Source organism: Pinus tabuliformis, chromosome 6, assembly GCF_031772625.1.
Source record: "Pinus tabuliformis cultivar Carrire ecotype Pingquan chromosome 6, CPIR1, whole genome shotgun sequence".
Lineage (NCBI taxonomy): Eukaryota > Viridiplantae > Streptophyta > Pinopsida > Pinales > Pinaceae > Pinus > Pinus tabuliformis.
The window spans coordinates 846,941,200-846,957,451 of NC_142292.1; the positions used below are offsets into that span (position 1 = coordinate 846,941,200).

The following is a 16,252-nucleotide window of genomic DNA, read 5'->3' on the forward strand; positions in this document are numbered from 1 at the left end:
GTTGAAAATAATGATGAGTGGCATTAGAGAAATTTTGAGGTTTAAAATGGGACCCCTAAGGAATATTATAAAATAATAGTGGAAATAATAAAATAAGATTATATTTCATCATCAAATTTTAGAGGGAAAAAGAAACAATTACTTTTTCAACTTATCTCCTTATGGTTTTACTCAAATTTCGAGTGGGAGAACTTGTTGGATGCAGAATTCAATTCCTCATCCAAAGAGTACCCATGTTGCATACGTTTGATGGACTCTGCTACACGAAAAATGAGAAATACCTGAAGAAACGTGATTGCAATCAAGCTTTTTCATGTATTTCTCATTTTTCATGTAGCACGGTCCATCGAAAGTATACAACATGGGTACTCCTTGGATGAGGAATTAAATTTTGCATCCAACAAGTGCTCCTGCTCGAAATTTGAGTAAAATTGTAAGGAGATAAGTTGAGAATACGAGTTGAAAAAAATAGTTTTTTATTTTTTATTTTTTATTTTTTACTCCAAAAATGGTGAATCGTCCTCCATGGTTGACATCATCATCTTGAATCCTATTGGTTCTTATAAAGTTGATTTTGGTTATACATTTTTTGTTTTGAGGCTCATTTTTTACTTCAAAAAATCTCTAATGCTTTCATTTGCAGTTAAGCATTGAAAGTCTTACAAGGTTGAGCTATGAAGGGGAGTTAGAATTTAGACAACTAAAGCCTCTTGGTCTACTTATCATTCCTATAAGGGTGTAAGGTGACAAAAATGTCTTTAAAAGTAGCGCGTAGTTGTTGCAACATGTCATTTCCAATTTTCTCGTTGTTTTCCAAGTGTCAAATTGCCACATAAGGGGATTTAGTTGAGGTGTGGACAATCTCTAGATCTATAGCATGATGAGTCTACTCATCAATGTTCCCTTTAAATGATATTTATAACTAATTGCTAACTAATCATTTCCTCTTGGAGGGTACAAGAATAGTATGTTCCTTCTCTCAATTTGAAAATTTTTAGGGCTTTCTTCATCACCAACATCTGCATAGGTGTCACTACATGTTTTCTTGGCCATGCCAAAAGAGTTAAAAATATAATTTTTCACATAGGATGGAATATTTATATGGGAATGGGATACACCCCCTCCCTTAGAAACAAATCTACACTTTCCCCTTTGACTACTCTCAAGATACTACTCATTTGTTCTTTATCTTTTTTGTGACCCTCGAGAATTTATTCTTGCTTCCTATATGAACAATTAATCTTACTATATTATGGCTACTTTGTGGGAATTTCAAATCTGTCCTTTTATAAATGCATCTTTATTTATCTGCCAATGCCTTTCTAGTGATAACTATCTTAAAAACAACATCCTTATTATCACCTCCATCTTCAAGAGCCTCAAATTTAGGAAAGCATTTGATGTATAACCAAAATAAAATAAATGTGTTGCAAAAATATGATATGGTTCAAATCCAAGAAAATTTATATTCTCTAAATTTGAAAGAGACTATGAAAGAATCCAAACCCTATGCACTTTGATGCAACTATCCTACATTTTCATAAGTACTCATGCAAACCTAAAAGGCATGGATAATAATAGCTCCTTCTTCCTAGAAAAGGAAATCAACCCACTATTGCATGTAGATCTTTGCTAGAAGATATCAATCAAACATAAATTTGGGAAGATAAAGGGGTTTCTCCTCAAACTCATGTAACCTAATATAAGTGCATTATTCTTCTTAGAAATCTCCCTCATTTAATATAAAACTTTTTAGCTTCCAATGAGAAGGACTATGGTTCCCTTCTTCTGTTTATATGTTTAAATGTCCTATAAAACCACCCTGATTGTCATAAAGATGAAGCAAGGCCTTATGCCTCAAGAGGATCAAATAGCACATGTACACAAGGCCAATTTCATGATTATCCTAGCTCATGGTATGTAGTATGCAAATGTTATAGAGAAAATTAAAGCAAAAATCAAGTATGAAGTCATGTATAACCTATTAGTTTTCTAAAATTGTAGCAGGTGATGAGAAAGTTATTTGGAAATTATTTCTTCCCAATCAAATATCTCCTTTTTGCATAGGGTATAATAAAAAAAATTTCTTTCAAAGATAAAATATTTAATTTCATTTATAAGAACAAAATTAAAATACACCAAAAGTCGAAAGTAGCTAGAAAGACTCTTGCAGCATATGAGATTTCTATATATCTATTCTCATATTCTTTTCCAACATGTTATATATATTATAGAAAAAAAAAAAGTTTTATTTCTTTATTTCAAAGGAAATTTTTCTTTCATTAGCTCCAAAAAACTAGATCATCAAGTACTTTCATCTCCTATACTCTAATAGGAAAGATGTAAATATCTTTAAATCCAAGGTTCATGTGCATATTCAAAGGTATTCCTCTCCTCATGTTCTATGATCCACTAGGTTCCTTATCCATCTTTGTTCTAACTTTTGAATGATTATATGACATCATGTTCGTGTCCCTATAGTGTATAATAAATAATATATGTAATAGTCCCTGGTTTATTTTCCATGTAAATAAAATAAGACCAAGGTCATGGGACACGTATTCCAAGCTGAATGGTGGGAAAACATTATGGTGGCCATCACTTGTGCTTAAATAATGGCTATGGAAATTGGCAAAGGCATTAACCAAGGCAAAGAGGTAATAAATGGCATTTAATTATGAAAATACAGGAAAATAGGAGAAAAGGAAGGTGAAGAAACATATATTTGCATGCATGGGAAATTAGAGGAAAAATGAAGGAAAATGAAGAAAAATGAGACATCAATAACAAAAAGGCATCAAAGAAATAGTTCACATATTTTTCTTTTTGTTAGTTCTGGATTTTTTCATTTTAGAATTTAGCTCTCTTACACTCTTGAACATTTAGAGTATTCTTGTAACACTCTAGCATTCACTTGGATTTGGAGAAAGCAAGCAAAGGAAAGAAGGAAGCGCAAGGAGACAATTGGATCAACAACTACAACAGGATTACTTTGCAGGTAGCAGGTTGCATGTGTGATTTCCTTGTTGGTTTTTGGATGAATGGAATATGCATATGGTTCCTTGGGTATGTGTTGTCATTAACCTGGAAATTTTCCTAGATTGACAGTGGTTTCAACCTTGCCTTGCCATTTCGTAGATAGCCATGGTATAGAGGGTTCCCCATTTAGTTTTTCTGAATGGTTCTCAGGTTTGATATGGTTGTAGGTTGGAACGAATTCTCTGAAGCCTTGAAACAACTTGGGTTCCCTGGAGGTTGTGGGTTTAGTTACTAGTCCCTGGAGCCTATGAGTTGGGATTTATTCTCTAGAATCCTGAAACAGCTCGGGTTCCATGGAGGTTGTGGGTTGAGTTACTAGTTCCTAAAGCCTTGGAAAACTCAGGTAGAGACTAATCTAGTTGATATTAGTGATTTTTGGACCGTATAGGTGAGATCACTGTGCTTGAGGGTTGAGGTGGTTTGAAGCCCTAGTTGGTTCTACTTTAGTTTAACCCTTATGATACCACATTCATGGTTGGAATATGACACGGGGATGATTAGCTGAAAGAGAGATTTTGGTTTAGCCAATCTATGTTCGGGTGATACATGGAAGTCCCTGACATAGCTGGAATTTTCATTTGTTCATATGAGTTATTTTCCTATTGTGATCTATGAGCACTTGTACTGGTTATTATGGCAATGTTATGGTTGATTTGTCATAGTTTTGTATTCTAGTTATATGTTGGTTATATGTCTTTCTATTATGTGCTCTAGCTATGGCTCTTGTTCATGATTTGATAATTTACTGGATGGTTGATGAATGCATGGGCTATCAAGTGTTATTGCAGCTAGCTTGACTTCTTGGTGATTTTCAGATGAAGTTTAGAAATTTATGATCATATATGCATTCATAATATGTAGCTTATATGTTTACTATCTATTTGATGAAATTTATAACCGGTATTAGGAATGTCTAGGTCAAGACATTTCTCAAGTTTTGATTGTTTAGCATTGTTATCATCATTGTTATGATTCTATAAAGTTACAAGCAATTATGGGTAGTGGTCTGGAGACTATCTTGGAAAATTGTCATAGATCTCGCGACCGTGTGCAATGAATAGGGTAAATTCGGTCATAACCACATGGAGATATGCCTATGAGTGCAGCTATAGCCTCCCAACCACATGCATGAAGTGTTATGGGTGTGTTTGGGGAGTAAACCTAGTGAAAAAGAGTTCAAGCTCAGGGATTGATCACCTGGGGTGCTTGGTAGGCTCTTGAGTGATCTGTAGTCTTTGAGGGATGTTAGCTTGTTTCCAGTTTGTAGGCCCCACTCCAATAACTAGAACTTGGAGGTCGAGTCATATCATAGTGACACTTAGCTCATGTTTACCCTGGATATCTTAGATTCTTCTCCAACTGCACAAGTAGATAGCTAATTTGTATCCTCATATACAGATCAACTAGATCTAGGATGTCGACCTAATGGAGCTTTACAACTTTGGGCTTAGGATGTAGAAGTCAATTGTTCATACATTGTAACCACTAACATGCACATCTAAAAGGTATCAACATCATGCATTTTAAAAGAGTTGGTGGGTTTTGCAAGTTGTAGCATCTTCTTGAAAGTAGGAGTGAGTAAAACATGCTTCTTTGATTCTCTATCTAACTTCATATGTAGTATTTGGAGTCAAAACTCTTAGCACACTTGATAAAAAAATTCACCATTATTGAAACCACAACTACTTTTTTTTCATTCTTCCTCTAGTAACTTTGAATACCATTAATATCCTCCTAAACTATGAAATATTTAATAGTATTAATTTTAATATTCTTTTTGATATACTATTTGTACCACAAGCCTTCATTTTTTTTTTAATCCAAATGTTATAGTTATTCACCATATCATAATAGTGTTTCCAACCTATAAGGATTAATAAAAATGTGATTATAGTTAAATTAAACTTCATGAAGGTAAGAAACAAAGGGGAAGAATACGCTCTGCGACTCTCGGCGGTTTTGATCTCTCGCAAACCAAGAATGCAGCAGGCCATAGAAAGGAAACCCTTCATCGATGACTCCCTCGGCAAATACAGTAGGCCCTGGTTCGAATCGTTTCGTCGGGAACTAGATGATTACATCATGGGGAAGATGAGGGTGCAGGCACCCAAGAACTGCCATGAAAGAAGATCGCAGAATAGCACTGACGATTCCTCCGAGGCGATCACTGATGCCGAATTCCTGAAAGCGGAGGAAGGGAGGTACACAGGATGAGATTGAAGTCTCTACACGGTTGGGAGAACAGATCTCGGGCTACGGGTAGCGCTAGATCCTAGATCTGGAATCATATCTACATTTCTTGTTGTGGATTTTTCTTCTCACTGGTCTGACACGGCCTGGATCCTCAAGGAATGGTCGTTCCGCAGCCTAGCTCAGATTCTCAAGGCAGAGATCGTTTGCATAAGGCCTTCGATGACCAGGAATCAACTCTCAACGGGATCCAAAGGGGCAGCCGAGAAGCACGAAAATTTCCCAAAGCCGGCACTCTGGTGGAAAGGAAAATGGTGTTGTGACCAGGTCTAGCTCCACAGACCTGATAGAAATCTAATCGAGTCGGATCTGGCGAATGGGGTAGACTTGGAATTAAGTGACCACTTCCAAATTTTCGTTTAAATGCCCAAGGGGAACTCAACACTGATATGGGTTTCAGCTACAAATAGTGTAAGAGATTTGAAATACAACATTGCCAATCAAATCGGTTACCCGATTGGCAAACAACACCTATTAACAGGGGGCAGATCTCTTCAGGACTTCCGATCCATAAAGGATTACAATATTAAGCCAGGATCTACAATCATTCTCAATTTGAGACTACTAGGAGGCACAGCATCCAGCAAATCAACAGTGGGAGGCAGCGGATCTAAATCAAACCACATCCCAGATCCACTCCAACAACACAGAAGTGATGGAATATCTTACAAGCATATCTTACAAGGAGGAAAAACTTCTCCATCAGATCCGAAACAAGCTGGATTAGAACCAAGCCCATACATAGTGGAGCAACTACAGCACATTCCCGAACTAACAATTGAAACAACAGAAGCAGAGAAGGTATGTAACAGCTATGAAAATCAAGCCATCATCTACCGCTTTAACGGCTTTTGGCCCAAACCTTTTGATCTGTTTCATTGGATTCTCATGAAATGGTCTCTGGAATGTGAGATCCACCTCTGCTCAAAAGGGTTCTTTATAGTCAAATTTCAATCCCCAAAAGTCAAAGATCTCGTGATCCAGGAAGGACCTTGGTTCTAGGGATCTTCGGGTCTTTTCATCACTCCATGGTTCCCAGATTTTGATGTAAACACTTTGTTGTGTCTAAGATGCCAGTATGGGTTTGTCTTCACAATCTCCCTATCCATTTTTGGGATGAAAGGGTACTGGAAAGCATAGGCAACGCCATAGGTAGATATATCAAAATGGATACACAAAGAATAGAAGAAAGAATTTTTACTTTTGCATGCATATGCGTGGAAGTAGATCTCAGTAAAGGATTACCGGGAAGTATAAAACTGAAACACAAAGATCGCAGCTGGATGCAGTCTTTAGACTACGAAAATACAGCTTTCAGATGCAGAATATGTCGACAAACTGGACATCTCCAAAATTCTTGTCTGGAATATAAAAAGAACAGCCAAAGAAAGAAGAGAACCGGCAGTCAACAAAAAGGATGGAAATTCAACCATTCAGATTCGGAAGAGGAGGAAGAGGATGAAGAGGAAGAACCTGGTCAAAACGAAAGTATCCCAGCAGAAACACAACAGACTTCTATACAAGAGACCATGGAATCACAATCTGGAAAAAATTCAAATAAAATGGAAACTACTGGAACCAAAAGGCAGAATTCATCAGATACCTCAGATTCAGACAAAGAAAATTCTCGACTCAGCGAAGAAAATCCACTTCAAATTGTTCCCATAACCCAAGGAGAATGGCGAAAGGTGGAGAAGAAAAAGGGGAGGAAGACTTGATCCTCCAAGTTTGGCTCCTATGTTCTTGCTGTGGTCGTTTTCTCTTGAAATTTTGCTTTTAATTTTTTGCTTCTTCTTTTCTAAACGCTGCTCTCATATTTGGCAGGCACTGGCCTGAAATCCTCATATGAGGAGGCCGTGTTTTCGCTCAGTGATTCTCTCTACTTGTTGTTAGTTGGACTGAATATCCATCTAGTGAGCTCTATGATTTGAAAATTATAGAGCAAAATGAATGCTTCAGCATATACTATGTAACTTTTTATCCTGGTAATAAAAAGTTCGATTTTTTCTTTTGGAAAAAAAAAAAATTTAAACTTCATGATGTTAATTACTTAATACATGTAGAAAATGTAGAAAAATCAACTTAGAGCTTCAAAATTGTGTGATTCCATGAGGACAAGGGTGAGATGTTGGATGAGTGAGTTTGGTGAAGCAATGAGTTCCCACATTCCACATCTAAATGGTGATGCAAGGATGAAAAACCATGAATGCATGCAAGTATGGAAGGTGGTAGGGATGCAAACATGTAATTCCATGGGAGTATCAAATATGTGAAGGCATTAAGTGGGTGGAAAGGTCTCTACAAAGTGGGAAATGAGTGGTTGCATGGCAACATAAGTTTGTAGCAATATAAGGCTTTCCTTTGCCCTTCACATTCTAAAATGTACATGTGATGCAAAATGAGGAGATGGGAGAAAGTTGAAGGAAATAAGAAGTGTTCTCTAACCAATATTTATTATCATTGTGGAGTGAGGAGGAAAAATACTCATGTAGAGAACATGTTGGGAAAAAGAACTTCGCAGTAGTTAATATTTCTTTCTTTATCCTCAAAATGAAATTCCTCTAGTACTCCTAAAGATTTACCAAAATTCTCAAGGGAGACTTTAGAGAGGTAGAGGAGGCTTCAATCTATCTCTTAAAAACACAAAAGTAATCTATGGCAAGTTAAACATAAGGGGTCATGATTAAATACACATCAATATGCATGTATTGACAATTTGTGTTCATAGGGCTCAATAACTACATGCACACACCTTAGCATTCAATATGTGTGCTTGCAATTAGGAATACTAAATATCACTATCATCATCATGGAATCCTAACATGTGTACTAACAACAACATGCAACACACTAAGAACACAAATAATCATTGACATCTATGGAGCTAAATTGCTTTTAGCAATTGATTATGCACTCTCATTGCTAAACTATACTCATATGTATAGTATGTATGACACAAAGTATAGCAACAAAGCATATTTTCTTTCTCTCACTCTCTTACATAGACCAGTGTACATCAATTTAGATAATAGTGCAAACATTATTACATCCTTTTCTTTCAACACATCTTGTTCAATATTTTCTTCATTTATGTTCACTTTTCACAACCACAACTCAATTGGTCCAGTATGTTTAAGTTGTCATCTGACTTGCATCCTAGACTCAAACAATCTTCATGCTCTCCAAATTTGGTCTTTCAAAAATAGATTTTAGGGTTTGTATGAATAGGGAGTGCAAACCAAGATAATATTTAATACTTTATGTCTTAGTAACATTTTATTTTGAGAAGCAATATTGATGATGTGAAATACATGTATGATATGAAGTACAACAATAAATCATCATTTATTTGTCTCACTTTATTACTTACAAATCATTTTACTAAGCATTTACATAGTAATACAAACATTGTTAAATCCTATTTTACTTTGTGCACATCTTGTTGTTTATTTACTTCATTGTTGTTCAATTCCCATTACCATAACTTAATCATTCAAATCTATTTAAGTTGTAATTGGATTTTCATCATAGAATCAAATAATCTCTATTGTCCTCGATAGTGACCTTTCTAAAATGGACCAAACTTTTCATGGCTAGAGTATACATTGAAGTAATATTTTGTACTCATTCTTCAATAATGTTCTATTTTGAGAAGCGATATAAATGATTCCAAACCTAAATTTACTGCCTCTTCAATTCTAAGATCCCACAACTTAAATGACACTTTACATGGTAGCAAATACCTACCAAAACAACCATTAAAACAACTATGTATGTAGGTTGTTGTAGATTGCATTTGGTTTGAGCTTCAATTGTAATAATATTGCAACTGTAACAAAACTGCGTAGAAGTACCTTTGACCTAAATACATTGTTCCATTACATTGATAACTATACTATCAAATTATAGACATTTTAATTCCTAAACAAATGCAATAGCCAAGCACCAAAAAACCTTACAAATGTCCTAAGTTGTTTAATTTCTTTACAAGCATTAAAGGCATTTTGTGTCATGGACTTGAACAAAATTTATGGTTCACTTCTAGATGGAACTTATGTAACCTTAATATCATTAGGATCTGAATGGACCATGCCTAACATAACTAAAAATGGTTTAGAACCTAATTGAGAACCCCATTAGGTGCATCAAAGAACCTAGAGTTTAAATAGACATAAGACATGGAACTTGAACCCTAGCTTAACTTATGTACTCAAAATACTAATTGCATTACAATAAAATTCCTTTTAAATCAACCATGGGAAAAGATGAAATACTTAAGTAAGTTTATGTGAGAACATAATGTAACCATAACCATTCAATGATAAAATCAAACGCCAACAAAATGACAAGATATGAATGAGTAGATGAATGTAATTGGAATCTAGAAGTGATAGTCAAAATGCCACCAATAGCAACTACATTTCTAGAAGGTCCCTAGCTAGAAGGAGAGGCTATGACAACTTTAGGGCTAGCAATGGATATAGAACTCATAGAAGCATATGTAAATCAAGCAGATCTAGTTCCAAAAGCAAAGGTAGTTGACCTCATCAACTTAACACCACCATAAACAATGGTCGATTCCATTGATCCAAAAGTAATTAGATCAACATCCAAATAATCATCTTACTTAAAATATAAGCCATCAATTTCAATACAAACAATCTTGTAATCAAGGCAAATGTAATTAAGACAAGGATTTACTCAAAACCACCATAAGCAAAAGCAAAACTAGTTTTGTGAATACATAAGGAATAAGAGAACTAGATTTAAAGTGAGATGCCATAAGCTCAAGTTATTACTAATAAGGAGAATGGGATACCGTAATGAGGGACAATTGATTGAATTTCCACATGCTTGTTTGCCTCCTTGTAGTTATATCCATTTCAATTGTGTTTCTCTCATAAAAAAACATGATATTTGGAGGAGGCATGAGCAGGAGGGGTTCTTATGAGCCCCAATGAAAAAATAGTGACTAAATTTGCATGGGGGTTAGGAAATGCATCCAATAATATGGTGGAGTTCCTTGCACTATGGAAAGGATTGGAGATGGCTATAGGAAAGAAAATTCAAAGACACTCAGTTTTTGGAGATTTTATGATCGTCATCCATCAAATGACGAAGGCAAAAGATCTTTTGAGCTCCTCATCTCTTCCTATGAATCTAAGAGTGCATAGTTATGCTTCCTAATTTGAAAAGATTGAATTTTATCATATTCTCAGGCAGTTTAATGTTGAAGCGGATGAGCTTGCTAAAAAAGGTTCTAACATGGGGCAAGGAAGACTTGAAATGGAAAATATGGTTTTTTTCCTATCCAATTCCTTAGTGATCATGAATTTCGCAAATATTAAAAGGGTGGCTTGGGGCTCCTCTGCTCTTAATAGGCACAAGCATGAATTTTGGATTATCTCCCTTTAAAGGATCAGAGACATGAAAAATTTGATTAATATAACAACAATGGGCATGTAGCATACTCTTAGATCTTCCTTATGCAAGGTGGTCGAAAACTTGAGATTCAATTACTCGCGATTTCCAAATTTTTGACCTATTTATTTTTTGTCATGTCTACTTAATTGGGACCTCAAGTGTTTGGTCTCTTTGATCGTTCTGAGATAGTGGTATCTTTTCCATTTATGCCTCCTCTAGTGGGATATCCCCTAGTTCTCCTCGACAACGATAATGAAAGCCTTTGTTGGAAAAATGAATTTATGGAAGTTGGTCGATGCCTCCTCATTCTTGTCATTCCTATGTCTAGACAATCTCAAGTTAATGGAGACAGGTCTTCGGTGGTTTCTCAACTCATGTTTTTCTAGGGACCTCGCTTGTATATCAAATACCTAGCCTCCTCACAATGCAAATGAGTTCCTGGCTCATGTTGGTATAGTTATAAGATCTTTCTTTAATTTTGGTCAGTGTATTTGGGTGTTGGATTTGGTTATGTAATTGCAAATTCTCATGTTCCTCCATATAACGATGAGGCCAATCTTGTGTTATACAAGTCGTTGGATGCTTTGCATGCATTGCTTATTTCCATTTCGAAGCTTGAGGACATGGTTGAGAGGCATCTCATGTCATTTCAATTGTTTCTGGAAGTTAAGCTTCTCCGGCAGCAAGTTGGTATGGAACAGTCTGTTGATGACCTTAGGGAGGAAATCTGTGTTGTTGGAGAACGTTTAGCGACTTTAGAGGTCACTGGATCTAGCAATCCGTCGAATATTATGGGTGAAGAAGGCACCAATGTTGTTGTTGGAGGGAAGAGAACTCGCTGACTCAAGGGAGACGACATTAATGGGACAAATTGATGTTCTCTTTGATGCTTTGATATGCTGTGTCAAGTTCTACATATATATTTTGCTATGATACAATGTAAATTTTGTTATATTCTAGGAAATTTTTGTAGGATTTATAGTGTCAATGTCTTTAGGTTGATTTGGAATAATAACCCCAGGGTCTGCAAATTCATTGAATACTCTCTGGTCTGTAGAAATTTTGTCATGGAAAAGTTATGTAAGGGTTATGGTCGCTAATCTAGATTTGTTAATACAAGCCCTTATTCATCCATGAACAGAACAAATAGTTTTCCCTAATAATGTGAGTGGACATGTAGCAAGAGCCCCATTGCACATTGTTTAGCTTCCAAAAGGCCAAGCATATGTCAATATACAAAATTTGCATTACATATTGCAATTATTCTCATGGATATTTACAACATAAATACTAATGCTTACTAATATTTTTATGGTTTACTATGAAGGCTAATATTACTTGCTAGGCTGATGGCTTATTGGCTGGGCTATGGATCTAGGATATAAGGTGAGAAAGAAAAAAAGTGGTAGGCAATCCATGTCAAGACAAGACAACCATTTGTGCGATAGGGACAACTAGTGAGAGGAAGAAAGAGACCACTTGTGATTTAACATCTTTTACTAGACAATCTAAAATAACAATGGACAAAATCAAGATAACTAGTATTCCTTTGGATAAAATTATTTAAAAGAACTACTTATTGCACAACTTCAAGGTGCATCGTAATAATATATGATAGGCAAAATTGTTGTTAAATAAGTGGGATTATTGCTATTGTGCTTGGATAAGTGGTTGGGGTTGGTCTCTTTCCTTGTGTAAAGTGAGCAATTCTTCCATAGTACTAAAAGAATGTAAATGAAGTGAGATACTATATTAGGGTTGGTGGAGAAATTCTCAAGTTGATTGGGGTCATAGGGAAAAAGAGCAACAATAAAAGACTTAAGTCATGTACCACCCACCTTATTTAATTAGTCCTTCATATTTTCTCAAATAAAACAATATGTTCTATATCCTAATACATTCATGTAAGAATGATAATGCCTAAATAATAATTACTAATGCCCAAAAGTATGAAAACCATGTATTTACTACCTTGTCTATACAAATTACATTTTATGTTTCTTTTTAACCAAAAACCTCATTACAATATACACTCCTTGCATTACATTACATATGATTAATCCCTAAATTAAATTAAATTACATCTCCAATAGCACTATTTTTCAAAAACTTTAATTATAATAAATATAAAAGTATCTAAATTACAAATGACCAACCAAAAACCTCATTACAATATACACTACATTCATTACCTTGCATAGATATAATAAGAAAAAGATGCATTACCCTTGTCACCTTGGCATGCTTACCAGGAATCTCATTGAAAAATACACTGACCTCGACACAAATAGACTAGGAAAAGATGCATTACCATTGTTGCCTCGGGAAGCTTACCAAGAAGGGGTATTAAAACCCCATATTTTGTCGGATTGTTGACACGTAGACGCAATCTTTAAGGGGATGCTTGTACACATTCAGTATAAAAAATGCGCACAACAGATGCGTGTGAATCCAAGACTCTACTCTACTTTGTTTATGGAATAAGAGCGTTGAGTAAGGAGGCAGAACAGTAATGATGGTAATTTTTTTATTTTAAAATTTAATGTTTTTTATTTTGTAAAGTTTTGAATTAAAAGTGTTAAGGTAGAAATAGATTCAACATTAGATATTTAAAATTTTATAATTGTAATTGAAATGTTCAAACATTTTAATTAAATATTTCTTTAAAAAAATTAATAATTGTAACTTATTTTTAAAAAATTCAAACAAATATTTCAAAAAAAAATACCAAAAGGGAAAAATTTATATTTTCAAGATGATACAAAAAAATACCAGAAAAATCTATATTGTTCCGGAGAAATTTTCACCTACTTCAGTCTTAGACTATTGTTTATGGAATCAGTAGTAATGAGTAGGAGTTTATCTTGTGACAAATTTACCTATAGTTGCACCATGTGGGAAAGGCAGTTCAATTAGTCTTCGCGTCGATCTTCTTTCGGTGAGGGTGCACGGAGGTGCATGTGTAAGGCGGAAGGATTCGATTATAATAATTGGTGAAATTCAGATGTTAAATCTCTTAAGAAGCGTTCATTGAATTGAAGCGTGAAAAAATATTACTTTGTATGGCACGTACATGCTTACGGATATTTGAAAAATGAGCGACGCAAGGACGGTGCAATGGCGTTTTGTCAATGATTTCGATCGACAGCAATGGCCAACGAAATTGCCAGAAAGGTACATGAATCGATAAAGAAGACACTGATGGCAACGTGGCATTTTGTTTCGTTCCAACCATCCTTCTCATGGAATAAACGATACAGAATTATCAGCCAATTGGGCATCGACTCTGTTGGTGGCATGCCTTACTAATTTTCTGTTCTTCTTCAATACAAACAGATATGTTAAATTCAGCTGTTCTGGCTGTCTTTCCTTGATTTTAATGGAGTGATGAATTCACCAATCTTTGTTTTGGCATCGAAATTTAGATAAGGTTCGATACTTTGATGGAGAAATTTTGAGCGATTTTAGCTTTACACCGACTGATTTGCCCTTGTGTTGTCGTCTTTAACACGGTAAGTACAAAACTTGATGAAATTGTGTGCTTTTCGAATCCGCCATGGCGCTTTGTAATTGCAAGTAGAGCAGATAATTTCAGTTGTATCAGAGCTTTAGATTTTTCATGTAAATTGTCTGAATAGAAACTGATTCGGTAAAAACTGGAAATTCTCAAATATTTCCGTCGCCTTGTCATTATGCTGGATTTTGCTGAATTTGAATATTAATAGAAGCGAATATTTGATTACTGTATAAAGTTTGTTTGTTTGCGCAGTATTTACACAAAATTCTCGCTACGATTGCCTTATTTTGTCTTGCAGTGCAATTGCTAGTAGAAAATATGATGTGCTACAGTATGTTTGGCAGAAGACGAACTAAATATGTTACTGAATTATTTGCTTCTTGACATAAATTAGTGCGATTCTGCATGTAAAGCAGTTAATTTCGTCTGTATCCACTACATTTTCTTCTGAATTGACAATTTGAGTGGACAAATTCCGTAAAGAACAGGAAATTTTCAAATATTTTAATCCCGTGTCAATTTGATTCTTATACAAGAGAATATTTTCGAGTGCATAGTACATACAATAAGCTCTCCCTACGTTTGCCTATTTTGATTTGAGTGAAAAGCAGATTTTTTTACAGGCTTTGCCAGTCTTCCAACAATAATTTTATATCTTATTCGCGAAAAGTAGATAAAGTACGCTGTAATGTGAACAAATTTGTAACATGACGAGGAATTCAGCTTTTTTTCACTATGTTTGAGATGGCGGACTGGCTTCCGGAAGTCTAAGAAAAGACAAAGTAAATATTTCTTGAATTTCCATTTATTTAACGGGATTTTGTAAATTATGTGATTCTTGAATTAAAATAATTTCCGTTGCATCTGATGCATTTTCATTTGAAGAAACGAATTCGATAAAAACAACCGAAAATATTCAATTATTTTTGTGGCATGTGAGTTTGAATCTTTAAAGCGAATATTTTAAAGCGGATCAAATTCGTTTGTTTTGAATTGTATTTACCCAAAATGTTCAGTGCGTTTCCCTTGGTTTTGTTTTCAAATGCAGTATTGATATTTTACAGTCTTTGCCAGTCTTTAAACCATTACTTTATGGCTTATTTAGCGAAAAGTAGAGAAAAGATACTGTAATGTGAAACAAAAATGTAAAAGCACAAGGAATTAGAGCGAAAAGTAGAGAAAAGATACTGTAATGTGAAACAAAAATGTAAAAGCACAAGGAATTAGGTTTTGTTTAATTAAATCTGTCTTCAGAATGTATAAGACAAGACAAACTAAATATTTTCCTGAATTTCCAAACTTTCATGAAGCATCACTTACCCAATCTTCATTTTCTGCTTCTAGCAGATTTCCTTTGACGCGAAACTGGTAGTTTCGAGATTCCTGTAAAGCTGTCTGCCTGCGTGCTTGACAGCGATTCGCTACTGTGTAACGTGTTGTGTGCCGCTAGCGTATGCTTCTACAATTGGACAAATGCTCGTGATCCGAATCTCCATGTCGGCTTTAGCCAGGCGAACATAGGTTTAATACTGTGACCCTGCAAGAAAATATCCCTCAATATCCTGGGTTGAAAATATATTGCCAATCGTTTAATGTCGTTCGACCTGTCGGTCAACCCTTATCCGCTTGAAGCTATGCGAGGCTCTTATTCTCTAGCGCACTTGGCAGGTGGAAAATAAGGCATCCAGCTGTGTAAGAACGGAAGAGGAGAAAGATAAGTGGCGATTTCAGGTTTCCTTTCGCATTCATTGATAGCACAGAAGTAGCTATCCCCTGGTATCCGTGTACAAGGGGCATCTTTTGCAGGTATCGGAAGAAACAAAGGACCAAAAAGCAAAGAATTCACGATGCCTGAGGTAGATTATTCAGACCCTGTGAATCTTGCCTGCATTGATCTTTCCAATCCCGACATTAAGGCGACGGCCGCACAAATTCGCAAGGTATTTCTAATTCTCAGTTATAATTTTCAACTTCTTTTCCCTGGCTTTGGATTTAATTCATTAATTTAGGCGGAACCGATTA

General features: G+C 35.3%; 1 protein-coding gene across 4 annotated transcripts in view; it reads left to right on the forward strand.

Annotated features, from left to right (window-relative positions):
- The first annotated feature begins 13,990 nt into the window (after window positions 1–13,990).
- Window positions 13,991–16,252, forward strand: part of LOC149261528 (kihadalactone A synthase LFS-like) — a 231,141-nt gene continuing 228,879 nt past the window's right edge. The window contains exons 1-3 of one of the 4 annotated variants that reach the window (XM_089422358.1): window positions 13,991–14,225; window positions 15,578–15,751; window positions 15,899–16,170. In XM_089422358.1, coding sequence (XP_089278484.1) covers window positions 16,078–16,170 — 93 coding nt within the window. In that variant the 5' untranslated portion in view covers window positions 13,991–14,225; window positions 15,578–15,751; window positions 15,899–16,077. Of the gene's footprint in view, window positions 14,226–14,775; window positions 15,013–15,068; window positions 15,166–15,577; window positions 16,171–16,252 lie in introns of those variants that run through there. The other 3 variants (XM_089422366.1, XM_089422360.1, XM_089422363.1) reach the window with 3 other exon arrangements.